Genomic DNA, 27,890 nt, shown 5'->3' on the forward strand with positions numbered 1-27,890 from the left:
TTGCTGAAATCAAGGCCCTCCAAAAGGTGAGCATTGAAACAGTCATGGGAGCGATCAAAAGAAATGCTGGGCCCGCTTGGTTCAGCCGGGAGGAGAGTGTGCTCAGCACCTCACGAAAGCAAAACAGTAGCTCACTGCATAATTAATAGGCTGTGGCGTTTTAAGCTTAAATGAACTGAACGTGTTCTGTTGCTTTTTCACAAACAACTTTTTGCTAGAGGAAATCACAGGAGGTTTGGCATCTCGCCTCACAAATTCAGCAAACTGGGCTTCTCTGCCTATTCTCTTGTGCTGCCGTAAGGCTGCTCTGGCAGATTTCATGGTTACTTATTAAGATATCTGCAAGTTATCTGGCTATTATGCATTAGTGGGATGTATATGTCAGAACTAGGTATTGCATCAGGGTCCAAGTGTAGAAATTATGTTTGTATAGCTGTCTAAACTTAAAAGAAATAATACCTCCAGGATGAACTGAATCAGCACTCCTAGAAGCCAGCTTTTGCAGGTCAACCCCACTTAGAAATAAACACACACATTCCTGAGGGCAACAATACAAAAATGAAAAAAGATTTCACTGTATTAAAAAAAAACCACCCAAAACCCACAAAAACCCACCAACAAAAAACATCCTAATCTGAAGAGCAAAAATTACAACAGACCACAAACACAAACCTGTATAGAGCTACAGCTCTCAAAACAGGTACATTTAGACTCCAAGATTTCAAATGAGAGTTTTCGCTTTTAGACTTTGGCTTAATTTGAAATCCGTGCAGCACCAGGGCCACACAGGGCTGCACAGGCAGAGCATCTGCTCTCGCAGTTTGGCAATTCTACTTAACTGACTTAAACCCTTGGGCTATGTTTAGTTTTGACCTTTAAGACACATGTCTATATGTTTATAAAACTAAGTTAAATCTGCTGGTTGTTTGGAAAGTTTTCACCCTTTTGGTCTTTGCTCCAAAAGTGGCATTCAGAGTTTTTGCAAAGTCTGAAAATACTCTCTGTCACATGTTTAAATTCCCTACAGAAATCATTAAATAGCTGGGGAGAGATAATAGGTCGACACGTTTTTCCAATAATAGAAATATGTTTGTCATATCGAAAGGTTTACGTGCTGACATCTCCATTCACAGGCACTTGAGTACTTTCTTAAGTCCATCGTTCATCAACAAAGTAATTATGCAAAGGCTTAGCTTTGAAATCAAAAGTATTCAAGTGGCTGTCTAAGTGCTTTGCTGAACCAGATCCTTGAATCCCACATAATGAGCTAAGTTCAGTGGGAACACCTCTGGAAAAAACAGCACAAAACTTGCATCAGAATGCTTAGAAACACAAGTACCTGTGTGGCTTAAATGCAGTTTTGTCTGCGCTGTCTAGAAGCCATTTCAGTGCACTTAACACCCACATGTGCTATTTGTCTGTGACATGCAGGCAAATCTGCTAAAACCTTTTCAGTAATAACGAGTGTTAAATACACTGTCCAAAACTTTGCATTGCCCTGTAGATCCAAAGGATGCGTCCACTCACCCTCTGAATTTTCAAATGTGAGTCACACATTTGTAGTAAGACGTATTCAAGGTTTTGAGCTCAGGTTCCTGTAGGCTGATGAGTTCACTGGAACCGTACTGATGGCTCTGCTTCTGCTTGGATATGTCAACAGGATGCACGGGGCAGGTTTCTTTTGTAAGGTATTTCTGCCAGGTAGCTTGTAAGCAGAATAGCATTCTGCTAAAGATCTCTGTTTAAATAATTGATTAAAGTATACTGGCAAAAAGGGATTCAGGAAATGGACAAAAATACTAGTATAGCTTGCTGGGAATGTAAGAGGTTAGTATCACAATGAGCATTAGCTCAGAGATGCAATGGGGCTTAGACCCAAGGATAATTCCATTTGTCGTGTATCATGGCATACATCCCCTTCACAGTGTGTTACCATTATAAATGTTAGCTGTGCATCTGTGAGATTATTGTTTAAATCATTTTATCATACTACAGCTCATAAAAGCATTCTGTGCCTAAAACCAGTCTGTGGTATCAGGAAAGGCATCTCTCAGCATCATTTTAACATGATTGTTTTGATGATATTGTAACAGGATCAGAGCTGATGCCCAAAGCTCTTTCTACCAGAATAGTTGGAGGAATATGGTGGTTTTTCACCTTAATCATAATCTCATCCTATACTGCCAACTTGGCTGCCTTCCTGACTGTGGAGAGGATGGAATCCCCCATTGATTCAGCAGATGATTTGGCAAAGCAAACCAAGATAGAGTATGGGGCTGTTAGAGATGGATCCACAATGACCTTCTTCAAGGTAAGATGGCATCAGCTAGCTCTGTACAGTCAGACTGACTCATGGCCCTCCAGTGATAAATAGTGAAGCAGAATCGCAACATTTGAAAGGATTAAAGTAGTAGGTAAATACCTCACTTGCCCAAATCCATAGAGGATCCTTCAGCAATAATAATTTAAAAGATGGGAATTTTTCCCCCCAAGATATATGGAGAAACAACCTGATGCTATACTGCTGTGAGGAGCAAACCCGTGCCTTTGATCTGAAGGGAACCAGGGCATGGACCTAGGGACATTCTCCTCCAGGTTGCTTCTCGGGGTGGGATTTCAGCTTTTTCCAGTGACTTGGCTAAGATCACTTTTGAAGGTCACATTTGCATCGCAATAATACAGCAGGCAGTCAAAATGCAAGTTTGTTTGTCCCTTTCTGAAAATGGTCCATGGTCAATATTACACAGAGTAGTAATACAGGACACATACACACCAAACACATCTGTAAGTAAAAGACTATTTTCTGTGGCTAGTTGTTTTGTGAATAACTGTATTTTTTTCTTCACTATTAGAATTAATTATGTATCAAATGGGTTAATCTCATAAAATGTCAATGTAAAAGCCAGCAAGCTATAAATATAGAATATATGCACAAAAATCCTCTGACAATTAGAATTAATTAGCAGCTTCAACAGCAGTCTCAGCAGGGAAGTTAAGCATTGAATGAACTGGTACCATGCTTTTCACTGTAACATATAAGGATGGTGTTCATAGATAGCCCAATATGCAGTGCCTTTGAAGAGAATGAGGCACTGTGGGGAAGCAGTATTTGGGGCAAAATAACCCTCATGCCATGGACAAGCCCTCACCCCTGCTGCTCCAGCCCGAGCCCCCTGCCCTGCTTTAACCACAAGCCCTTCATGCTTCCACATGAGGCAAAATGCTTACACAGAAAAATGATCTTGGCTAAAGTATTTGGTTCATCTCTCAAAACAAATAATGCTCATCAAGGACATTTCAATCACGTAACAGATCTGATGGCAGGCTATCCCTGCTGGAGCTGTCAAGGGTGAACTGCCCTTGTAATGGCTCTCCTGTGGCTGAATAGAAATGTTTCCATGCTGAAAGAAATGCACAAAGTACAGTATTTTTCAGAGCCTTGTTATAGTCAGTTCTTGAAATGATGAGCTGACGTTTCCATTAAGATATGCCGGGAAACCCAGCTGGAGATATTTCTGGTAACTGTGTACGGCAACTACCGGACTCTCATCGGGAATATAAGGTGGGAGGAAGCAGCCATGCCACCTTCTGAAGGACTCTGGGAAACTCCCTTGGTCTAAGAGCTCTTCACTGCCAAAAGATGGTTATTGCCATTGCTATTCTGAAGTTAAATCCAATGTCAGAGAGAAAATTGAAAAGTTGCTTCCATTTTTTTTACAGGAAGTAGCTTCCGAATTTCAACATGAGATGTTCAGAACAAATTTCTAGAGCTGTTTCCAGATTTACACTGATATTTTATTTTCACCATTAACCCCTGAGGTTAAAATTTCTAGGCTTAAAAGAATGTAAGCCTTTAACAAAACCCAACAAAACAGGCAAGGTGATTAAATATTTATATGCTATACATGCTAGCTTACTTGTACCTGAAATACATGTGTCCACAAACACAAGTGAAAGGACACTGTTTTTTACAGAATGGAGATGGATTCTCTGGCAGAGTGAAGGTGACATAATGAAAGATGCATGAAAAATACAATTTATCACAGTTGTAAACCAGTGAGACACACACAGTGTTATGTAAAAGGTGTTATTTTTATTACAGAGGCCCTTCAAGATCCTCACAAAATTAGGATTTCTTTATGCTATCCAAAACTTAAAAAAAAAAAACAAAAAAAAAACACACAGAGGAGGTCTTGGTACAATAAATACAATAGATGCTTATGTATGCAAAAGGAAAACTGTGTGCTCTGTGAGGGCATGACTTTCCCTCCCTCGGACTGTAAAATACTGCATATACTTCTTGAGCTAAGTAAGCGCGCACACACACACACACACACACACACACACATCAGTGAGAGACCTGGAATTGGGAGAAGGCAGGAGTGAGGGCTTCTGGGCAGCAGTTACTCCTGTTCTTGCACCGCATGTGCATTACCGTATAGTTTAAGAAAAAGCACCTTTGCCATAACAGTTCTAGAGAAGACACCTGAAATAACTCTGCCTCTTTTTGGCAAGCTGTGAAGTCCTGACCTGGTCTGGACAGCTTCCCCTGGGCTGCCCCATGCCGTGATGGACTCTGGGAGTGCTCCAGTGCCCAGGGGTACTCCTGGACAGCCATGCCCTGTAGTTCGAGGGCTGGAGGAGCTGAGCTGGGGGGAAAGTTGCTTTTCACAATGGGCAGCCTGTGCTGCAGAGACAGTCCTGCCCCCTGGGAGTGCTGGTGGGATGGAGATAGGGAAAGGAAGAATCAGCACAACCAGTTGCAACAGCAGTAAAGATGTCCCGCAGGAGTGTAGTGCAGGTCTGGGTTGCACTAAGGATGGGTCACCGTTCCAAGTGCTTCCTGTGGTGCAAGATTCGATTTATCTAAGGACTATGCCAAGAAATGCCAAGAGAAACAACAGATTCTTTCAGACAAACATTTTTTTAAAGCAAACCCATGACACTCCAGGCATTCGTCGCTATGGAGGAGAAAGGAACGCGAGAGTGCCTGTGGTGTGGGACATGATATGAAGAGATCAGATGAGTCTGATTTTCAGGACCATAAGAGACACACATGGTAAAAGGATTTCTGAAGACGAAGTGCAGAGAAAGATCCTGGCATGAAGCAAACTCCGAAGAGCTTTGGTTTAGGACTTTATGCTTCCAGTAGCAGCAGGAAGCCCCTGAAAGATGTATTACACAGTGTTCCCATGGATGGGATGTAGGTTGGGAATTATACAAGAAAAGCAAGGTACTTCCACTGCTTTTCTGAAAACTCTTATTTATTTAAACTTACATCACTTATTATTTAGTCTTGTTTATATCGTATATACTAACAGTTGTGTTTTTCCACTAATTTTGAATGCCTTACACTAGTATCCCTGTTGTAATAGTGTCCCCAGAAAAACTATTGCTAAAGAGGCAATATTTTCAAGAAAGTTTCTGCAGTGACTGTGCCTTCTAGCCCGGTAATGGGGGGAATGAAAACAAAAGCAATTGAAATCATTTGTGGGGAAAAATGGGAGTTCTGACTTTGAAGGAACCTCAGAGTCAGCCTCCTCCCTGTACAGAGATCCCAGATCTGTCCATACCAGATGAAAATAGCCAGAAAACAGGGCCTGGACACTTAAGGAGTCCTCCAGTGAGGGGATGGGGTTCTAAGCAGGCAAGCCTGCAGGATCTCTCAGCATTCACCACCTGTGTACACATCCAAATCTGGGAAAAGTCCAACTGAAGGCAAGGTGTTTGTGACACACTCATATTTCTCCAGACTGCTGTCCTGCTCCGTTTCCAACACATCTATAAATCTTGCATGGCTTTCTTGCCCCTCTGTGATAATAGATCTTAATCTCGTGTTACAACTGTTGCCAGCTCCTACCTTCTGGTGTGCAGCCATGTTTCCCCTAAAATCAATGAGGATCCAAAGGCCAGAATTTGGTATATGGCCTATCCTGAAAAAAATGGGAATTGGCAAGTCGAGAAGCTAAGATCTTTCTTTCAAACTCATCTGAATAAAGAGCACATCCTTCTCGTAAATTCAATATCAGACTCCATCTACTGCATAAACATACCATCAATTTCAACAAGTATTCCCAACTGAGCAGTAAAAGTGGTTTCTACCAGGAAAGAGCCACTTAACTGCATTCAAAGTTTAGTGGTATCCTGTGACTTACCAAACTTAGGCAGGATTTAGCTGACATTCACAGGTATTGAATTTACAGTTGAAGCATATTAACATTTAAAGCTCAAAGAACCAGAAAATCAGCTTCTCACAGGAACGCCCCAGACACTGGAGTTTAATAAGTACATATGGCCTCCACACAGTGAGCCTAAAATTAGCTACAATAGCTGTAAACCAAAGATAAGGCCCACAATGGAAGTGAGAGTATATTGCTCCAGAAATGGGGAAACATTAAGCATGTGGAACATCCTCAGCTCATATTTACATTAAAAAGCTGGTTTGTCTGGCTCATGCTAGGCCATCCTGAGACAAACTCCTTTCTGTTGACAGTTTCTGATGGTCCAGCAGTCTGTAGGTCTGCCTTGATATGTTATCCAGAAGTGGCATTGTGTTTTCAATGTTGTTTGAGAGCATACAAGGAAGGGAGAAGTTTAATCATGTCAGTACTGTGTCAGTGTCACAGTGCTCTCCAAACTAACCGGCCACAACAAGGTCTTTTACTACCACATAACAACACACTCTTTTACCATCTCATACCAATGCACTCTTCATGCCAGTCCCTCTGCTGCCTTCTCCTAGTCTCTCCTCACCCAGGGCCCACGCTCTCTCTCCTCTTGCTTCTTCCTCTTCTCTCTTCCTCAGCTGCTCCCTCTTCCTTGGCTGCCCAACCCCTTAACAGCACCAGCCACAGCTGCACCTGATCTACATCAGCCAACCCGACACCCCTGAAGCCAGCCCACAGCTGTGTATTATCAATGCTAATTAACCCAGCTTCATCCCTCTGCACGTGAGCACTTGAAGATTTTGGGGTTTGTAGGCAGCACATCTTGAGTATAGCAGGCACAGGGCTCCAGCACATCCCTGAGCAGGTTCAGTTTTTTCTTTTTGTATGTCCCAACAAAGGCAGAAGTGGGAACAAGGGGCCACTGGCACTGTCTTTCTCTGCAGGGTGCCTGGGTCCTTTGTGGGCTTCCCCCAGCACAGAGAAAGGAGCAGGGAGGAAGGGATGTTTGACACTGTATGGAGGTGGCTGGGACTTCCAGCATCTCTCTTCCCTGTGCAGATGGGCATTGACACAGGACACGTACACTGTCAGGATTCCTCCTGGCAAACACCTTAGTTTCGGTGGGAGAAGGATGAAGTCCTTGAGTCTGATTGCAAGGAAAGCAGAAAGCAAAAGTCTTCTTAGGAGCTGCTTTGGCTTTGTTTCTCAAGCTTTACCCTTGAAGTGCATGACTTCTAGGCAAGTGATACAATACAAAAGAGCCAGTACTTTATTCATCATCAGGCATTTGGAGTAGTGTGTTTACCCTGACAGGCAGAAGCGCTGCTTCTATGAACAGCAGGATGCAGCTGTGCTAATTTAGCTGTGTTATGTGCTGTAATCCATGTAACAGCATTAGCCCAAAAAACTTCAAAGCACTTCACAGTCGTGCCAGTAATGAAGTTCCTGGCACTGCAAAGGAAGTGAAAAAAAGAGATTCCTCAGCACAAAGCACAGTAAGAGAAAAAGGCCGTGGGAAGGAAAACCCTGCTACCGATTCTCTTGTGTTCAAGATGTGCTATTGGCATCAGTCACAACAAAAGGCTGAGGAATATTTTACAAGTGTAATTTGGGTGCTGGTGTGATTCTCTGCCCTTGTTTTCCCTCCTTAGAAATCCAAAATATCAACATACGAGAAGATGTGGGCGTTCATGAGCAGCAGGCAGCAGACAGCGCTGGTGAAGAACAACGATGAGGGAATCCAGCGTGTGCTCACAACAGACTATGCACTGCTCATGGAGTCAACCAGCATAGAATACGTGACTCAGAGAAACTGCAATCTCACCCAGATCGGGGGGCTCATTGATTCGAAAGGCTACGGAGTGGGAACACCTATAGGTAAGATGCTTTCCAGCGTGGGTGTTGTGGAGCACACCCAGCAATGTCCCCTTCAGAAGTTTAGGTGGCCGTTTGAAACATGTCCTAGTCTTTCAGAAACCTTTCTCATCGAGCAGACCCTAGGAGCCTCCTTTTAGGCAAAACATCAACTCTTGCCCAGCTCATCTGCAAGCAGTCTCTGCAAGCAAGAGGGAACGTGACAGTGCAGGCTGCATCTGCAGAATGATGTCGAGTGACCTGCTTGCCTTCTGGAGCATCCCATTTGTAGCAAAGTGGGTATCCTCTGCGCTGCTCGAGGTGCAAGTTGCTCTACTGAAATCAAATTTAGTTTGAGAAATCACATAGTGTCTCTGGGAACGTGGAAGTGGGCAGGATAAATGTTATGTCCCATGTATGCATCCCAAAGAAAGCTGCATGAAAATAGACGAATTTCTGATCTATTTACCTCAGAGCAACACATAAAACCAGCGAGAAACAATTGCAAGTTTTTGCATCTGTATCAGGGATTTCAGTGTTCTGATCTAAGAAGAGTCTTAAGATTCTCGATCTCCATGAACTCTTTCCAGTAGACCTTTTTTAGCATATCCAGTGTCCTTTTCAAGATCTTGTAAAGAATTAGAAAGTGTTTCAGTTTTTTGTGCTGTGTTCTTGTGAACAACTGGCACTGGGCAGCCAGATCTCTTTCCTGTGTAATATACTTCTCCATACTGCTCAAAAACGCATTTACTATGCCATGCTTAGTTAAGAGCTATGCAGTTTTATTGTCTTCAGGGAAATTACTCAAGGCAATATCAGTTTACACAGATATAACAGGTGAAGTATTTGGTCCATCGGTTGCTTGGTAGACCAGATATAAATAAAAGAGAAACACCACTGCACTTTGAACTGTGATTCTTTATGCTACTGAGTACCTCAGACAGATTGTCATATAGATAACATTTAAAGTATATCTTTCCACTGGCTATGTGAGAACAGGCTTCTCACCCTGAGGAAAATGATACGAAAGCTAAAATCCTGAATAAAGACAAATGTACAGCAAGAGTTTCATTGCAGTTATAAAGCTGCCACAGTTTAAACCAAGAACAATGAAGGAATAATTGGAACAGATGGTAATCCTCAGAGAGAGTGCATCCATTGGAAATACAGCTGTGAAATATATTTATAAGATGTTTCTCAGATGATAAATGGACCTTATTTTTTTTTTCTTAAGGAAAACCAGCAAAATTCAGGGGAATAGATATATCCAAGAAATGTGGAATAACGCAGTGCCATCAGGCATCTTAAATTCTTAAATGATGGATTTCATAAAACAAAATAAGCCATGGAGATTCTTCCACTATTTAAATGGACCCTAAAGGCTCTGTTGTTTTTCTCATAGCATTCAAGACTAGTGATTGCAGAAGCTGTATGAAAAAGAAAAGAAAAAAAAAAAAAAAAGACTTGTTTGTAACCCTTAACAGCAAAGTTTCAGCATGTCTTAACTGGTCTGTATTTGTTCCTTCAGGAAAATGCACAAGCACATGGCTAGAGTTTGCAGTAGCAAAAGTATGCCTTGCACTGCAAAATTTCCAGTGAATGAGCTGAATATCTTCACTATTTAGCTTCCAAAGAAACAGGAAGGTGAATTTTCAAAAGTTCTATAAATCCAAGAAAGCTACTATTTTAGCAGAGCATCTTCTGCAAGTAAAGAACTGCAGGTATAGGCTGTCTTCCTACTTCTTTGTGCTGAGTTAGGATAAAGGGGATTTAGGTGTATCAACAAACATCTCCATTTATGTTTATTACGGAGCCGATGGGTTGCAGAAAGGAAGGCTTTCATCAGATTCTTGGCAAAGACCATTACTAATGAAAAATCTGCAGCGATGGTTGGTGCTGAATTTAATGCACTCTGGAAATATGCAGTAGCAAAGGCACCTCTAAGCAAAACCTATGCAAAATGCCACCCTGGGAGGAATCTGGTTGAAGAAAGCAACATTATTATAGATGTCAGGACAGGTATTAATTCCAGTATCACTGCCAGTGCTGATGCTAGTAATTCTAACACTAAAGCTATTGCCAGTTACTTGGGAGACCGGTAAGAAAGTAAATTGATGCGCTGCTTGGCCTGAGAGGTAGGTTGTTAATAGCTCAGAGGTCATAAATGATACGCTGAATATTCAAAGAGATTTGTTGAGATGGATTTGTGTGTGGTTTTAGTGCTCACCAAGAGAACATCACCAATCCAGCACTCCAGGCACACCTGACAAACTTTAAAAGCATGTGTAGAAATATAGATGTACCTGCTACCCTCAAGATGAATTGTGGTAATCCTGCTGGCAACATAAACATCAGAAGAAAGAATGAACGTCCCCACAAATCCTGTGTTGAGATTCAGGCTGCTTCACTTTACCTAACAGCTATGGCCTTTCAGACAAGGGAAAATAAATGAGTCCTACAATCTAACAGACTCTAGCTGTAGACACAATTCTGCTCTTTCTTCCGAGAGGCACTGCTGTTTTCAGTGTGAATAGTTAACTTTTTTCCCCCTTTTTTTTATTTTTATTTTTTTTATTTTTTGTTTTGAAGGTGTTTCTGTTTTGGGGTTTTTTTGTGCTTATTTTTGGTTCTTTAATAGCATACATAGAAATCTTCTATTCTTACAGCAGGCGTATTTTCCTTTCAAAGCTGGTTCCCTCAAGGAGTGGCTGCTGATTGCTGGCTTCCCAGATGGACTTTGTATAATCTGACACATGTCTCTTGGCATCTGTGGTCACAGCATGTCCCAGTGCTGGCAGTAAGATACACTGAAAAATAGCTGAGTGTTGGCGCAACAAATGAAGAACTGCAATGTTTTTCACACTGACTCTCCTCAGACAATGCTGTAGGCTAAAGGAAATGGAAAGCAGAGAGAGGGACTTGTATTCATGGTACAATTATTTTTACTAATGTCCTGCACGGCAATATAAGGAAGAAAACAGAAGCTGTGAGGTCAAATTTCCAAGGCTATTTAGATGTGTATTTTGTTTACCTTGATCAGATTGAGACTTGTAACTGCTTTAATTTGCAGGAAAACGTAACTTTTCACTATCGGTGAAATAACAGCTTAAGAAGATAGTCTTATTAATGCACTAAAGGAGACAAAGGGATGGATGGTAGTTAGCTACATGGGCAGAGGACTGGTGACACCGTATTTCAGCCCAGACACTAAATGCTTCCAACTGTAGGAAGTCCAACATGGCAGGATCTGGGGGCACATATATGCCTTTAGAGCCAAACAGCCTCTCTTGTAAGCCTCTCCCGCTTACCATCATAAAATCCTTGCCCCATAAAGAAAAGTCTCTCTCTCACAATGCCGAAATCAACTTCCACTTGCCTATTATAATTAATAACAGGATTACTGCTATTATCGTTGATAACTTTGGCTTTTGGCAATGTGGGAAAAGACAACCGTAGCAATTTCCTTTAACCAGGCGCTGCTCCAGAAGCGGGGCAAGAGGCAAGCCTCTCCTTTGTCCCCCTTTAGGGCTACAGTCATGTGCTTCTGCGACAGCACGAGTTGGCTGAAGGGACTTAGAGGTGGCAGAGATTCTGGAAGATGGAGAGCCAGAGCTGAGCATGTGAGAGGCAAACCTAAACAGATTGAACCGCCCAACGTGACCCCACTATTTGCCAGCTACTGGCCCATTAATGCTGCTGAGCCTGAAGAGACACCGTTTAGCAAGCTGCTGGCCTGCAAATAAAAAGCCTGAAATAGTTGCTATTCTCAGCTTGCAGTGCCAATATTGTTGCAAGTCACAGAAAAGAAGACTTGGCCGTCTTGTGTTCTTACAAGCTGTAAGGCAGCTGAAGTGGATTTGTGGGCTCATACAGGTATAAATGAGAAGAGAATGTGTCTGACTGTGGGCTTTTCTTAGCTACTCATTTTACATGCAGTAGGAAAAATAAACAGATGTTGAAGTAAATAGAAAAGATGGAAAGCAGAAAGTCTCAAAGGATGCTCAAAGCAATATTCAAACATGATCTGGAGGAATTACTTGGCAAGAAAACCCACTGCCAAGGCTTAAATAAACCTCAGCAGGAGACCCTAGAAATTATAATGAATTCTCAAACAAATAACCACACGGAAGCAGCCTTCTCTTTCCAGTCCCGAGGGCAGACACCAACAGAAAGTTTTCTTTCCTTCCAGGTGAAAAGAAACCAAGACTTTTTAGCTGGAAAAATCAGTCTTGTGATCAGGGAGTACTTTTACTTCAGATAGCAGCAGCTTGATCCCTCCCTGCCTTCGGTTTGCTGCAACGAGCACTGACGGGTGTTGCTCTCACTTTGCAGGGTCTCCTTACAGAGACAAGATCACCATCGCCATCCTCCAGCTCCAGGAGGAGGGAAAGCTGCACATGATGAAGGAAAAGTGGTGGCGAGGCAACGGCTGCCCCGAGGAGGACAGCAAAGAAGCCAGTGCTCTTGGGGTGGAGAATATTGGGGGCATCTTCATCGTGCTCGCTGCAGGGCTTGTTCTTTCCGTGTTTGTAGCTATTGGTGAATTTATATATAAATCAAGGAAAAACAGCGATATTGAGCAGGTGAGTCATCCATTTCCAGCTTGCTTATGTTTCTGGGGGGATGAGGTTTGTGGATGTGGAGGTGACTGCCTTATATGTCTCTTTGCTGGAGCGCAGATTTTGTATTGCTGAACTCTCGCCATGCATTTCTGGCACTAAAGATAAATAATTTATTAATAAGGGTAGGGAAGTACCTTACCCACAGTCCAATTAGTTTTGCTTAGTATGGCAGTGCAGAACAAGAGCAATTAGTTTCTCAAACAGTTTCTGCTTGATCTTTAAGACTTCAAGTAAAAATTACATTGGAAAGGAATAAAACACAACTAGATTCTTTTTTTATATGGCATTAGCATCGGCTCTTGGAGTGACAACAGGAATGTACTTCCAAATCCACAAGTGTCATTTTTCTCTTGCTCTAGAAAGCATTTTTTTTCACAGCCAGGGGTTTACACGCTGTGCTGAAGCATGCATTTCAAAGCAGGGAGACCTACTGAAAGGTGATGGATGCCACAGTAAAGTAAGATTATGGAGCCAAAGAAATTCTAGTTATAGCTCCACTGAAGTGTAATGAGCAATTTAAAAGGAGAGAGGGAAAACAAAGGAAATGCTGTGTATAAATCATGCCTTGAGTATTACAGCAGTTTGTGAGATAGAATCAATCATTAAAATAGAGTGTAAACACCCGTTTACTGAACCACCAGCTGCTGTAAAAGAAACAAGGCATGAGCAGCAACTTGGAGTCTGTTCTTGAAGTTGCCATCCAACCCTCTTACTCTGGCTGCCTTCCCTAGTGCTGGTTTGGTTCTGGCCATGTCCTAGACCCTAACATGGCCTTGTTTTGCTCAAGTGCTATAGCTGCCCTGATCCTCTTCACTTCAACAGGACTTGTCATAGGGACAAGGGTCACATTGCACTGCAGGATTGGCGACCCCTGATGCAATCACCAAGAGCAAGGTATCACCTAACTTCAGGTTTCTAGGCATGAGGCATCTACTTTGGAGTGAGCTGTTGAAGCTCACTTTGACTTTTAGATGGCAAAGGCAGTTGTTTTTCCACAGGCAGATCATCCTTTCATCCAAGGTGTAATCCTGCAAGGCTGATAACATAAATGTCAGAAATGACTGTTGAGAAAAATAGTCTTAACAAAAGCAGCAGGGATGACTGGGAGAAGGAGATCATTCTCAGAGGTGCAGTTTACACTGCATACAGCAGTGGTGCTGGGATATGAGAGGGATTAACATCTGGGTAAAATCAAGCAGAAAAGGTAACATCTGATTTTGGGTGGGAGAAATCGCCTGTATCTTCCCGCTGCCAGAAAGGGATCAGTGCAAGCTGAGGCTACACGCCTGCTGTTCAGGCAGCTGAAAGGAAGTGAGCTGAATCCTACCACACATCCTCATTTTCTGAATGGCACTTGGTGTTATTCTGTGTCCATGGCACCTAATGCCAATGTCAGTGGACTTGGTCCTCACAGTATCTTGCAGGAAAGAGTAGCTCCTCTCCATGCAGACACCTCCTTCACATGTGCCTGAGCAAGCCCTCATTAAAGGCAATGGGACTATCTATGAATAACAGGTACAGCTCCTGTGGAGCAATTTTGCAGGCCATATTAATCAAAGTGTTCCTGTTCTGGAATAAGCCAGAGATAAAGAATGAATGTATTTTGCACATATTGCAGCTTTCTGATTAGTACTTTAACCCTATAGAACAGTTTTAGCACAAAATACATAAAGGAAGTATCAATATCTTTGTTTAATTCAAGTCTCAGGAGATCTTTCATACAAATATGTTTTAGAGAACAGTTGCAGTCAATTAAAATGTTTACTATAAATGCCAGTACAGTGCAGAATACCCAGGAAACTCTTCAGGAGTCTGGGAAAGGCAATGCAGCCCTGAAATCATAATTAAAGTAGATATGAAGCTTTACATCATGTAATCGTTAATTTACTTAGCAATATGTTGGGTGAATAACATAATATTCAGGAATACATATAGGCATATATACATATACCATTTCCGAAAGTGTACTACTGTTTCACAGAAATGTGTTGCTTATTATAAGCAGACTCTTAAGAATTGAAATCTTTAAGTGAGTTAATGTGGCAATATCATACTTGTTTTCAAGAGGTAATTTTACAGAAAGTAGAATACTAGCAATTCCAGTGTAACTTTCTGATTTCTCTCAGCTTGTTTTATTTTCATTCTGGTGAAATAAGAGGCTTGGATGGAAAATGCTATACAGTGTATATTATCACTAAGCTAATCCAAAGCATGAGTTGAATGCGATTTATGACTTTTCTGTTTCCATAAATAGAATATCTTTTGATTTAAATAGCTTTTGAATTTCATTTTCATGTTTGTTTTTAATTTTACTTCTTTCATTTATTTATTTTTCTCCATTTTTTTTTTCTTGCATGCAAGGCCTTTTGTTTCTTTTACGGACTACAATGTAAGCAAACCCATCCGTCCAACTCCACCTCTGGCACCACCTTATCTACGGAGTTAGACTGTGGCAAGTTAATCCGAGAGGAGCGAGGGATTCGAACACAGCCCTCAATTCACACTGTATAGTCAGGAAAGAAAAAAGGTGTGTCCAATGTAAAAGATTAAACTTAAACAGCGCACATAATGGCAAAGGTTGTACTCACCAACCCATACTTAATGACCACAAAGTGCCACTTGCTTCAGCAGGAGATAAGCTTATCTAACGCAAATTGTCAAAGTCCTAGAAATTTGGGCAGTTTAAATGCATATCACAGAAAATAATTACACCTACAGCAAAAAGTGAGTGTAATAGACTGTAGCAGATTTTAAGAATTATCACAGTCTCTATGTACAATTGTCATCTTGTCATTTTATGGGGTGATTCACCTTTCTCAGGTAAGAAAAATTATTTACCTCCTTTTCATCTCCTACCAAACCTGAGTAAACCAATGACAGTTTCATTACAGAAAGCATGGAGAAATATTTAGCTTGGTCGCTGCTGAAGCATTCAGCAAGTGGGCCAGCCAGTTCTTTATAAACCTCAGAAGATAACCTGCAGGGCTCCATTAACTTTCTGATCCCCTGTTATAAGCAGCCAGAGATTTTTAGCTGGCATATCTTATTCCCAGTGTCAATATTTAATGAATTTTAATTCATCCATTTAAAATTCATTAGCCAAAGCCTCCAAGTAACTATCACAGCACAAAATCGTATCTATCAGTTACATTTTATGCCATGCAACCATTAACATTTAAGAACATATTCAATAAAAGCACCCTCAGGCACCCCTAGTACACACTGTTCACAGAATAACTCCACTGGCTTGAGCAATTCATGATGTTCACTATTGTAAGGCTCTGTAACATAGAAAACTCCTTTGTGGAGAAATCAGGGTATAATTTTATATTAAACAGCAAAGCCTAGGCATTGCTTTGCATATTGAAATGCACAAAGAAACTTTTGTGTAGGAGGTTGGTACTGGATGCTTTTTAAATCCTGTAAGGATAACTCTGGCAGGATTTCCTCTGGTCCTCAGCTAGTCTGGGGACTTATAGGGAAGGAGACAATGGATTGGATCTGTTGTTGCCACCAGGAAACATGACAATTTGGGATATACAAAATGTATAGAAATGACAGCTCACAGGATGTCATGAACTGTGGCAAACAACCATGTTTTCAAAACCTGATTACCTTTTATCTGTATGTCATTACACCCCAGCTTACCACCAGTTTCACCAGTCCATTTCCCATCCCTCACACCCACTTTATGTTTTCTTGCCCACTGCAGTTCCTCCTCATGAAACAAGTTAATGATCTGTTTCATTGAGGGTCACTTCTGGACTCTACTGCAATTAGAAAAGTTGTTTGAGTGGATTCCTTCACACTCCATCGCTGAACTGCTGCGGCAAAGCTTTGCGCTCGTCTTGAATTTCTTCGTTATACCTCGCTCCTGAGAAAAGCCAGAGCGTACAGTGACCTGTATTTTTCTTCTATCCATGTTATAATTTTTGGTCAACATTATTTATGCTGGCAGTAGGCTTAAGTAGTTTTTGTGACTATGACGTATTGCTCATAGCTAGACTATACCAATTCTTCTCTGTCAGTGCTCATCCATGTACATGAGTGCTGATGCTATATTCCAGATGCTGCAAGAAATTGTCTTGCTCAAAATGGCATTTTAACTTGTTTGAATAGGTCCTTGAAAGCTTTGGTTCTTCATAAAGAACACTCATAAAATGAGCCTTCCTACCAGCAAAGACCTGAATTAGATCTTCTGTATATCTGGTTTAAGAAAGCACTTTTGTATGCAGTTTCCCAGTAGAAGAGACTTAAAACTAATTAAATTCAGCTTCTCTCAGCTCTCAGAGGAGAAGGAAAATTTCTAATGTGTTTATCTCCATCATTGCTCTATGCAAGAAATCTGCTGGGTTGCAGCTTTGACCAGTTTTCTAATCACTTTTTAGATGAATGAAGAATCCAGAAATTTTCTGTCACTTTTTGGGTAAACATTTTCATATCTGTCAAGGAAACAGTGGCATTGTTAGTAAGTCATCGTTTCCCTGTATCTAGCTGTCCCCACAGACAACCTCACAGACTTTGTCTTGCCTGTGGGAATTACAAAGCAGCTTCTCCTTTCCCTAATGGAGCTTCATACCTAGCTACAAAAAGCGTTATTAAAAAGCCTTACTTGCTTCTTAGCACCTATGCCAGAAGCTGATGCAGTGAAGAGCCAGCATGACACCTCAGTGCTAACAGATCTATGCTTGTAAAGGCAATTTTTGCAAGGTTTGCTGTGGCTGCAGGAAAATACAGGTGCCCTGAGGTTAACAGCAAGATTTGAGGAAGGCACAGTCCATAGCGGGGGTCCTCACACTTTTTAACCAGGGGGCCGGTGCGCGGATGCAGTGGCAGGCCGTCACCTGCGGCTGCTTGGTTCCCCCCCCAGCCCCCAGCGGCAGGGGGGGGACAGGGAGGTTCTGTAAATACCGGGGGATTGAGGACCCTGGGGGGCCGTATCCAGCCCGTGGGTCGTAGTTTGAGGACCCCTGGTCCATAGCATCTCCCATTAAGTGTGTGACACCTGGGAAGACTCCTGCATAGACATAAAAATCTTCAAGAAGTCAATTCAAAGATTTTCTGCTTATCAACTTCTAAGCTTCTGTAACTGCTATACTTTGAAATTTGGCCAGAAAAAAAATATTTATTCACAAGTACAAATAGTGACCATTGCATCTGTTACTATCTGCATTACGTGGTGGCAAGTGCCAAAAGATGAGCCAGCGGGGAAGAAGACCATCCTGGGTGAACAGCAAGCTTTGGCTGGAATTCAGGGAAAAAGGAGAGTTTGCCACCTTTGGAAGAAGGGGCAGGCAACTCTGGAGGACTATAAGGAGATCGCGAGGTTTTGCAGGACGAAGATTAGAGAGGCGAAAGCCCAGCTAGAACTCAGGCTGGCCCCTGCCATAAAAGACAACAAAAAATGTTTTTACAAATATGTTAGAAACAAAAGGAGGGACAAGGGTAATCTGCATCCTTTATTGGATGTGGGGTGGAACATTGCTCCAAAGGATGAGAGAAAGGCTGCGGTACTTAATGTTTTCTTTGCCTTGGTCTTTAATAGCAAGACCAGTTACTGTCAGCTCGCTGAGCTGGAAGACAAGGATAAGGATCAGAATGAAGTCCCCACAGTCCAGGAGAAAATGGTCAGTGACCTGCTGCTCCACTCAGACACACACAAGTCTATGGGGCTGGATGGGATTCACCCAAGGGTACTGCAGGAGCTGGTGGAGGAGTTCATGAGGCTGCTTTCCATCATCTATCATCAGTCCTGGCTCACCGGGGAGGTCCCAGTGTACTGGAGGTTAGCCAGCGTGACAACCATCTACAAGAATGGCAGGAAGGAGGATTCGGGGGGGTACAGACCTGTCAGCCTGACTTTGGTGCCAGGGAACATTATGGAGCAGATCATCCTGAGTGCCATCACACGGCACAAACAGAACAAGCAGGGGATCAGGCCCAGCCAGCATGGGGTTGTGAAGGGCAGGTCCTGCTTGACAAACCTGATCTCCTTCAATGACAAGATGACTCACTTAGTGGATGAGGGAAAGGCTGTGGGTGATGTCTACCAGGACCTTAGCAAAGCCTTTGACACCATCTCCCACAGCACTCTGCTGGAGAAACTGGCTGCTCATGGCTTGAATGGGTGCACTCTGTGCTGGGGAAAAGCTGGCCAGATGGCTGAGCCCAAAGCATTGTGGTAAATGGAGTTACATCCAGCTGGTGCCCAGTCACAAGTGGTGTTCCCCAGGGCATAATGTTAGGGCCAGTTCTGTTCAATATCTATATTGACAATCTGGACGAGGGGATCAAGTGCACCCTCAGTAAGTCTGCAGATGACACCAAGCTGGGCAGGAGTGTTGATCTGCTTGAGGGTAGGAAAGCTCTGCGGAGGGGTCTGGACAGGCTGGATCGATGGACCAAAACCAGTTGTATGAGGTCCAACAAGGAGAAGTGCCGGGTCCTGCACTTGGGTCACAAAACCCGCACACAGCGCTACAGGCTTGGGGCTGGGAAGCTGCCTGGAGAAAAGGCCCTGGGGGTGCTGGTGAATGGCCGGTTGAACATGAGCCAGCAGTGTGCCCAGGTGGCCCAGAAGGCCAACAGCATCCTGGCTTGTACCCAAACAGCGTGGCCAGCAGGACGAGGGCAGTGACCATCCCCCTGCACTGGGCACCAGTGAGGCCGCAGCTGGAATGCCCTGTGCAGTGTCGGGCCCCTCACTGCAGGAAAGACACTGAGGGGCTGGAGCGTGTCCAGAGACGGGCAACGGGGCTGGGGAAGGGTCTGGAGCACAAGGCTTATGAGGAGCGGCTGAGGGAGCTGGGGTGGTTCAGCCTGGAGAGGAGGATGCTCAGGGGAGACCTTATCGCTCTCTACAACTACCTGACAGGAGGTTGCAGGCCGGTGGGGGTCAGTCTCTTCTTCTCAAGTAACAAGAAATAGGACAAGACGAAATGACCTCAAGTTGCACCAGGGGCAATTTATATTGGATATTAGGAAAAAATTCTTCACTGAAAGGGTTGTCAAGCATTGGAACAGGCTGCCTGGGGAGGTGGGAGAATCACTATCCCTGGAGGTGTTTAAAAACCATGTAGACATGGTGCTTAGGGACATGGTTTAGTGGTGGACTTGGCAGTGCTAGGTTAATGGTTTGACTTGATGGTCTCAAAGTTCTTCTCCAACCTAAATGATTCTATGATTCTATCTTCCTAACTTGCAGCCTTGCAACTACATCCAGGACCTAATATTCAAACCAGATTGTTTCTTAGGTGTGTGTCAGCATGGAGACCTTGCTGTGCAGTCAGCACAGGACCACCAGCTCTGTCTGTGATGGATAAGCCACAACAGACTCCATCAGTTTCTGGTGCTGCAGTACCAGTACAGCATAGCCAGAGCTGTATGTGGAGAAAAATCGCTATAAGCATGCCCTTATGTCATTTTATATTAATTTTTGGTTTGCTGTTGCTACATTTTACTCAGAACTCCCAAAACATTCAAATTAATAAGTGTTTGCAAAAAATGGTATACAATTTGACACGCAATAGCCACCTACCCCTGAAAGCAAACGGGCTGTGAATAAGCTAGTCCGAAACCATTACCAGTTTTTTTTGGCCGGGGTCGGTGTGCCTGCCTGCCTTTATTTAGCGGCAGTTCCTGCCCTCATCAAACAGTCTGCAAAACAATTAGGCAAAGATGCAGAGAGGAGGGAGAAAGGACTAGAGAAGAATGAGAGGAGCAAAGGCAACACAATCACCACTTCAGAGAGCCAGGAGGGTGCGTTAACAGCACACCTGCGCCACGGAACCACACCAAGCAGAGCAGGAACACTTGCCACAGCTAGGCTGAGATCTGCTCAAAGTCCTGCCATGGTATCATGTGCTTGTGCCACCTCTCTCGGATCAAAGCCTTGAAGCTTCACATCTTTAGCTCTTTGGAAACAAAGGAGGAGAAGAAAGGGGAGAAGGAAGAAATCCCCTATCTCGGTCAGGTTCTTGCATAACAGATTTTTTTGTGAAGTTGTCAGGCCTGTAAATTCCCCCTCTTCAGTGAACATCAGCTTGAGCCCCTCCATTTTCAGGCCGTAACCCCACCTTCAAACATCACTGTGGCCATCTGTGCCTTCCCTGGGCAGCCCATGGTTTGGGAGATGAGCAAACAGCTTTACTGATGTTTTTTTCTTGTAAACAAGAAAAAACAGTTTGTATAACTGAGGAAGAGTTAAAATAATCCATGGATTATTATCATACTGTTTTGACAATCACTGTTCAATAGACTATGAGCTTAAAAGACTTAATTTGGTGATCTCCTCGTGCAATTACCCATCAGTGACAGAATACTCAGATTCTTAATGTGCCACAACAGCAGTTTGCTCACTAGGAGAAACTATTTGGGATATTCTTCCTCTCCTAGGAACAAAAAAATCACTTTTCTTTCAGCAGAAGACATATGTCAGTGTCCCAGCTATCGGTCCTTCACAGTGACGAGGGCACTGCAGAAGAAAAAACTTGACTTCTGCACTTCTTCCTCTGTGCCTGCACAGGTCAGGTGTTCTTCCAGAATAAAATCTGGCCCTCATCCTTTGATTTTCATAGTTCTCAGTTCTCCAACACAGTGCACTGAGGTTTGGTGTTTGGGTTTTTTTTATTTGTTTGGTTTTGCAAGGTGTTAATAAAATGCAATCAAAAAGCCTTTTCCCCAGCAGTGGCCCAGCAGCATAAGCAGAAGATCGATAAATACTGACTACAGATTCTTTTTTTTTTCAGTCTTGCTTCTACTTTATTAGATGTTATTTTTTAAAAAATTCTGACTATAATTATCTTAAAGCTTAATACAGTCTCTTGTATGGGAGTGTAAGGAGGGATTTGGGAGTTTTATGACCAAGCTTTTATAGCCTGCTGAAATGGCCAAAGAGCAGAAAAAGTGTCTCACATCACAAGGAAAGCAAAATCTATTCTGCTTTTAAAGAATGACATTTTCTTCTAACCTCACATGCCATGTCCTGCATTTTGACACTGCTAGAATGAGAAAGTTAAGCTGACTAAAAGCAAAATGTTTAACTTATTACTCTGTTGTTAAATGTACTGCTCTGTGCCTACTCTGCTCTCATTCTGGGCAAGACCTCAAAAGTGGACTTAACAGCATGTAAAAAAAAAGCTTTTTAAAGAAACCTTTTCAATCTGGCTATCCGAATAGGAGACTAAAAGAACAGTTTATTACCCTTTTAAATGGAATTTTAATGTCACCATCCCCTTTTTAAAGGCTACTGTAATTATACTGCAGACATGGTGCTGTTCAGAGGGTCATCTTGGGAGTCCCCACTGAATGTGTTCCTTGTCCCTTATTTTCCCATAAATCTTACAGCATTCTGGCTGAGTTTGTACTCGCTCTGCACCACAGCCTTCTACTGCTTGAAAAGTTCAGAGCAATTCAGATTTTCAGACATCTGTTCAGTTTCCTAATTGCATGCACAAGCTTGGAGATAAATAGGATTTTGAGCTACACTTCCTGGGGCTCAAAAGAAAGATCACATATAAGTGTCCTTCTGAATGATTAACCAAACCCCTGAAAGTTCACAAAGTATCACCTCAGATTGCTCTTTTAGGCCATCTGAAGCTCTGTGTGAAGGAATATGCATAAAATTGGTCAGTCGTAGTTAGGTCCGTAACCATTGGAATATCTTTGAAGGATCAGTCCAGGACCTTAAATCTACATTTAATTCATTGCTTCGGGTTGACAAAAATCATGCCAATGGTGTTTTAAGTCCCTTGGAACTAAGTGTAACGTAACTGTAAAACTGCTTTTGTGGTTTAACAAAGCCAGGAGCAGGAGCTGCAAGGTGTAAGACCCAGGAATACAGCTATCACTGTCTCTGCAGGATGGCCGAGCCCACTCCCGTGTGTGTTGTGTTTGTGTTTTGACCTCTCTCGAGGGTAGCCAGCCCACTGGGGCCTCGCACTGCCAGGATGGGATGAGAGAGTCTTGGTAAGGCAGAGACCTGTCAGATTTCAAATGCCTTACTTCCATACTTTGTTGGGTGCGTAAACATGATCAGTTTACAGAAAAGTTCATCAACAAGAACAGTAATGCTTTTATATTCGGTATGTAACTGCTATTGATGAACATTTAGACAAAGGTTTAATTCTCAGACAAGACCTAAACATCAAAGTATTCCTAAAAATAGCTTGAAGTCTTTCTGATAATATTTATTTTAAAATTCAAAACAGAGTTGAAGTGGAACCAGTAGGCACTTCACAAATCATGTGCTCAGATATTAAAAACCTCACATATTTAATGTCAGTGATATGTTTTAAAAAACTAACTGCAGATGTAAAATGATCTTCATGGGACTATTTCGTTGATATGAAATTGAAAGGCATTATGGTAATTGCATAGTCTGAATAATGTGAGTCAGTTTGGAAAATTAAAATACATTAATGAGTCAGTAAAATGTACTATTTTATCTGCAGAAATCATCCCTGCATGCACATTGCAGAGACTGATGGTTATTATTAAATATATAACATATAGGTTAGTAAGAACAACAGGGAAAGAAAATAAAAATAAACCTGATCAATCAGACAAATGGATAATATGATCCTTTCCTTATTTGCCATGGAGTTCTGGCATTGCTTTGTAATCTAAATTTTGAAAGCTCAATTAAAAAGATAGCAGAGATAAATTATCCATGCTAAGTCAGCCACTTAGAGCATGCTAAGTAGCACTTAGAGGTGCTACTTTCTAAAAAAAAGCCTGAAGCAATACAGAAATGATGTCTGTGTTAGGATACCTGCTTCACACGCTGCTTCCAGAGAGCATGGGGCTGCAGCAGATACCTTTGACTCTAACTCCACTAATGCTGCAAATCCTATATTACATTGTCAAAGAGGATATTTAAATGATAATTGCACCAGCAGATTCCTGGATATTACCAGACAGTAATTTGAAAAAAAAGCAGTACGCTGACCTGGCCTGTGTCTGTTACATTTTAGGGCTGGCATGAATTAATAGTAGTTTAATTTGCATATACTTAAGAATTTTAGATGAACAAAATTTAAGCATCTCAAACAAAGAGTATATTGAACTATAGATTTAACATACTATGGAATCTTAGTCTGTATGCAGCCCACCCCACAAATGAGCATGATGACATACACAAGATCATACACATTTAAAATACACACACATGCTGATGCACTGATGTCTTGAACTCGTTTGCAGAACCAGGGTTACACACATTATAGGGAGGGTTTATACTGGAGACAGAGGAGCACAGTCTGTGGGATTCACTTCTCTGGGATTCCTTTGCTACCTTAAAAAAAAATTGTTTAACCCTGATCCAGGCTACCCTCATAGTCTCTTGTGGCTACTAGGAAAGCTTGGGGCTTCTCCTTTTTGAATCATATATCTGGTTTTACTATTCTTTAGCCCTGTATAACTGAGGCCACTATTGGATTATTGCTGGTTAGGAGCTGAACGTTGCTTACCTTCCACTGGAATTACTCTAGAAGGGAATTTGTATTTGATACAGAGAACCATGTCTGTGTGCTGTTGCTGTCATTTTACAAGAACTGTAGTTTTAACCAGTTCTTTTAAAGCTGCTCAGTTCTGCAGTTCTAGAAAGGGTTTGGTAGGAAGGATCTCTTCAACTTGACAAAGGTAAGGTGGTTAAAGCTTTGTTTCACTCTGCTACCATCACTTCATTTTATATATACATAATCTATTTATACATGTTTGCGTGGATCAATTTTATGCCATTGCTAGATACTTCCACTCAAAGTTTCTTTTTATTTTCTTGTGTTGCATGTAATTATTTCAGCTGTAGAGTTTAAAGGATGTTTCCACTTGCCCAAAATGTCTTTGCTAACGTTGCGATGGTGGGGAAAAAGATTTCTGCTTTCTTTCTAAGCTAGTCAGCTACCTTATTCTTGTGGTAATTTTCTCCTTTCTTCAACACAATATTTGAATAAGATTCTTTCCAAAGAAGGAAGAGGATTGAGAACTGTGCTATATTTTAGAAACATCTGTTAATTTTGTGAGGGGGAAAAAAATGAACCACAAAGAAATCTTCAAAACTGGTGTTCTTTATTTTCTTTAGTATACTCTTCTTCTTTTTTTTTTTTTTTTTTTTGTGGCTAAGGTACATGTGATTTAAAAAAAAGAGATCTTTTTTCTTTTAAGGTCAGGAGGAAATTTACCAACTGAAAAAAGGTAAGTTTTATTATATGAAGTCACCAAAACATCACAAATGCATCTGTGTAGAATTTCAGAAACATTCATAATCAGCTTTATTTAAGCCAAAGTTAAATTAAATTCAGTGGAAGCCAAGTTAAGCAAAAACCATGACTTACACAGACTCACCTATGACACCTTAGGGGCTTATTCAAAGCTGGCAGACTGAGACAAAACTCAGCAGAGAAGCTTTCTGTGCCCGCCAGTAAGAGCTCAGGTCCTTGCTTCTAAAAGCCCCCATTTGTGCAAAGAGTGTGGTTGAACTCTGCCTTCGAGGAGAAATGCTTAATGCCATTTCTGTCTTCCACCAGTGTCTTTCTTTCAATGCGATAATGGAGGAGCTTGGAATTTCACTCAAGCATCAGAAGAAGCTAAAGAAAAGGTCAAGAACTAAGGCGAAATCTTCATTCACAAGTATCCTTACTTGTCACCAGAGGCGGACACAGAGGAAAGAAACCATAGCGTAAGCAAGAGAGACCCCTTTGAGGAAATACCAGGAACAAAAAACATAACAAAAATGTTGTTGCCTATCAGTTGATTGTGGTGGGATTTCTGAAATATAGACATTGACCTTGTTCGTCAGAAATTCTCTGTGGTTTCTTTTTTTAATCTAGAGGTACAACAGTTTAAATGCTCACACAGACTGATGTACTACTAATCATCTGGGAAGTGTCTCACTATTTCTTTTGAGATGGATTTGTATGCTCACCTGTTTTGCATCTCTCTTCCCCTTCCCCATGCATCGCTGTATGTGCTTTCTAAATAAATAAATAAACAAGAGACAGGGTTCTTTTTTCCAATAATCTGGGAGTGGAACTTTTTTTTTCTTTTGAAGAAAAGATTGCAGTTCTACTGAGCATAGTTGTTTAGAAACCAGGGCCCAGACAAACAAAGTCAAAATTAATAAGATTAACTCTTAAACAATGACTACAAAAACATACTAAATGCAAAGGTATCTAACAATGAGTTATTTTTATTTTCCTGATATTGTAAGGAACACTCTTTGGGTTCTTTTCTGTGAGAAACTTGATTTTCCTTATCTTTTTTCTTTCTCATTTCTTTTAAAATATGATTATTAGGCAATGCCATGGCTCCAGGTGCTAGATGTTCAAAAAGAAAAACCAAAATCACACAAGTAACAATCAGCGGACAAGGGAAGGCGACACTGACATCCTCACTCTGCCGTATCCTCCAGCTTCTGATACCAATAAAACAATTCTTCACTTCAAAATGAAAATCCATTAGAAATTAGAGCCAAGAATATTCAATTGATAACAAATCTGACCACAAAGATAACAACATCTGACAGGAATACAGCAATGCTCGGGAACTGAAACCTTTTCTTGCAACTGCCGGGGGGCACCAATAAAATGTTTTAACAGTGAAGGAAATATTAAGGGTTTTTTGTGAAGAAACCTCTGTCTGAAGAACAGTGATGCGTTATAGCAGCAGATCCTTCCTCCCCCCAAACGGTACCTTTATATTGCAGTGAGGTGAAGCACATATTTATTGCTATGTTGTCTCTGTGATTAATTCTGTTGTTCCTGTGGTTTTTATTGGTGCCAGATGGTTAGCTGAGGATGTCTGTGAAAGGAAATGGGTGAAATGCGGGCACATCCACACTTCAAGGGACAAGGGTGGGTGTAGGAGGTGGGTGCCCCTTGCACCCAGCACTGGGAGCTGGGCATCTGCCTTCCTACACACCGGGTTATATATTACAGATCTGGTCTGTCCAGGGCTATCCCACCACTATGACCACCTCTAATCATAAGGCAAGACTGGAAAGAGGGAAACAAAGGACTGGAGCCACAGATTGCTTTTCTGTACAGCACACGGAGCTGGGTGAGCCTCAGTTGTATCAACAGCATTTGCTTCAGCTTGTGGCAAAATCACCCAAAATTTTATTTTCCTTCTCATATTCCCCCAGGAAACTTAGTGCTTACCACTGACTACCTTTCCCTTGTATCCATGGCTATTTCCTCTGGAAAAGGAGAAAGTAATGTGAAAGCCTTCAAGTGGAGAAATCTCTCCTCCACCTTCACCTCACACCGTCGCTCCCTATAGCCCCCTGTGAGCTTTTACATTATGCTGCATGGCAATGTCAATCTGCAATGAACAGTATTGCATTAGAAGAACCCCCTGCATTAGAAGTGGTACATTTTAGTATAATTATAGACTATAAGACACCTCTGTTCATTTAGCCATTCCATAGGTATCAAGCTTTCTAAACCTCTCGCCATTACCACCACTTTCCCCAAGGCTCTCTGTAATTACTCCATATCCTTCTCCAAACACAATGCCCCAAACTAGATTGCTTTTCCACCCATGTTGAGTTGGCCAGAAATATCTTCTTGTGTCTTGAAGGCTATAATGCCGTTCACACACCATGTGAGGACATCTCCTTGCCTGAATTGGATAAGATGGGTGACCCCTCCATGATACAGCCAGTGACAATTTCTGCCTGAGTTTAGGGCTGTCACCATGTGGAATTGAAATTTTTGTGGCGCTTTTGTTTTTTACCAAATTGTTTTTCCATTTTGTCAAGATCAGTCAGTCCCCAGTCATGCTGGTTGCCTGAACCAGTTTGGTGGTACCTGAAAATTTAGCAGACGTACTCTCTAAAAACCATCCATAAAGGAGCCTCGAATGGTGGACAGACCCCTGTAGATCCTCCCAGTTTTGACAGTGAAGCTCTCAGAGTTAATAGGACAGTTAATACCACTTTCAGCTACCGTACAGTATATGTCACCTGGCCTATTGCCCTACTTGTTTATGAAAATGTCATGAAGACAGGATCACAAGGCTTACTAAGGATGCCTTCCCTCACCCACAGGGCCTGTTAAGCTGTTAAAGAAGGAAATTAATCAGATTAACAAGACCTGGTTTTGACAGATCCCTATTAACTTTTGCTCATTTCCTACCAATTACTTACAAAATAGTTATTTCATGCAAGGGTTTGCCAGGCAACTGAAGTTGAGCTGGCCAGCCCAAAACTCCCTGGATTCTTCTTTTCCTTCCTTTGAAGACAGGAATT

The 27,890-nt window shown here is 42.0% G+C and overlaps 1 protein-coding gene across 6 annotated transcripts in view; it reads left to right on the plus strand.

Moving 5' to 3' along the window:
• Window positions 1-25,659, plus strand: part of GRIK1 (glutamate ionotropic receptor kainate type subunit 1) — a 174,534-nt gene extending 148,875 nt beyond the window's left edge. For 3 of the 6 annotated variants that reach the window (XM_080376540.1, XM_080376538.1, XM_080376542.1), the window contains 4 exons: window positions 2,094-2,311; window positions 7,820-8,045; window positions 12,354-12,604; window positions 25,168-25,659. In XM_080376540.1, coding sequence (XP_080232666.1) covers window positions 2,094-2,311; window positions 7,820-8,045; window positions 12,354-12,604; window positions 25,168-25,323 — 851 coding nt within the window. In that variant the 3' untranslated portion in view covers window positions 25,324-25,659. Of the gene's footprint in view, window positions 1-2,093; window positions 2,312-7,819; window positions 8,046-12,353; window positions 12,605-15,004; window positions 15,171-25,167 lie in introns of those variants that run through there. The other 3 variants (XM_080376541.1, XM_080376539.1, XR_013926211.1) reach the window with 2 other exon arrangements.
• The last annotated feature ends 2,231 nt before the right edge of the window (window positions 25,660-27,890 follow it).

Source organism: Falco punctatus, assembly GCF_963210335.1.
Source record: "Falco punctatus genome assembly, chromosome: 2".
In the NCBI taxonomy this organism is placed as follows: Eukaryota; Metazoa; Chordata; class Aves; order Falconiformes; family Falconidae; genus Falco; species Falco punctatus.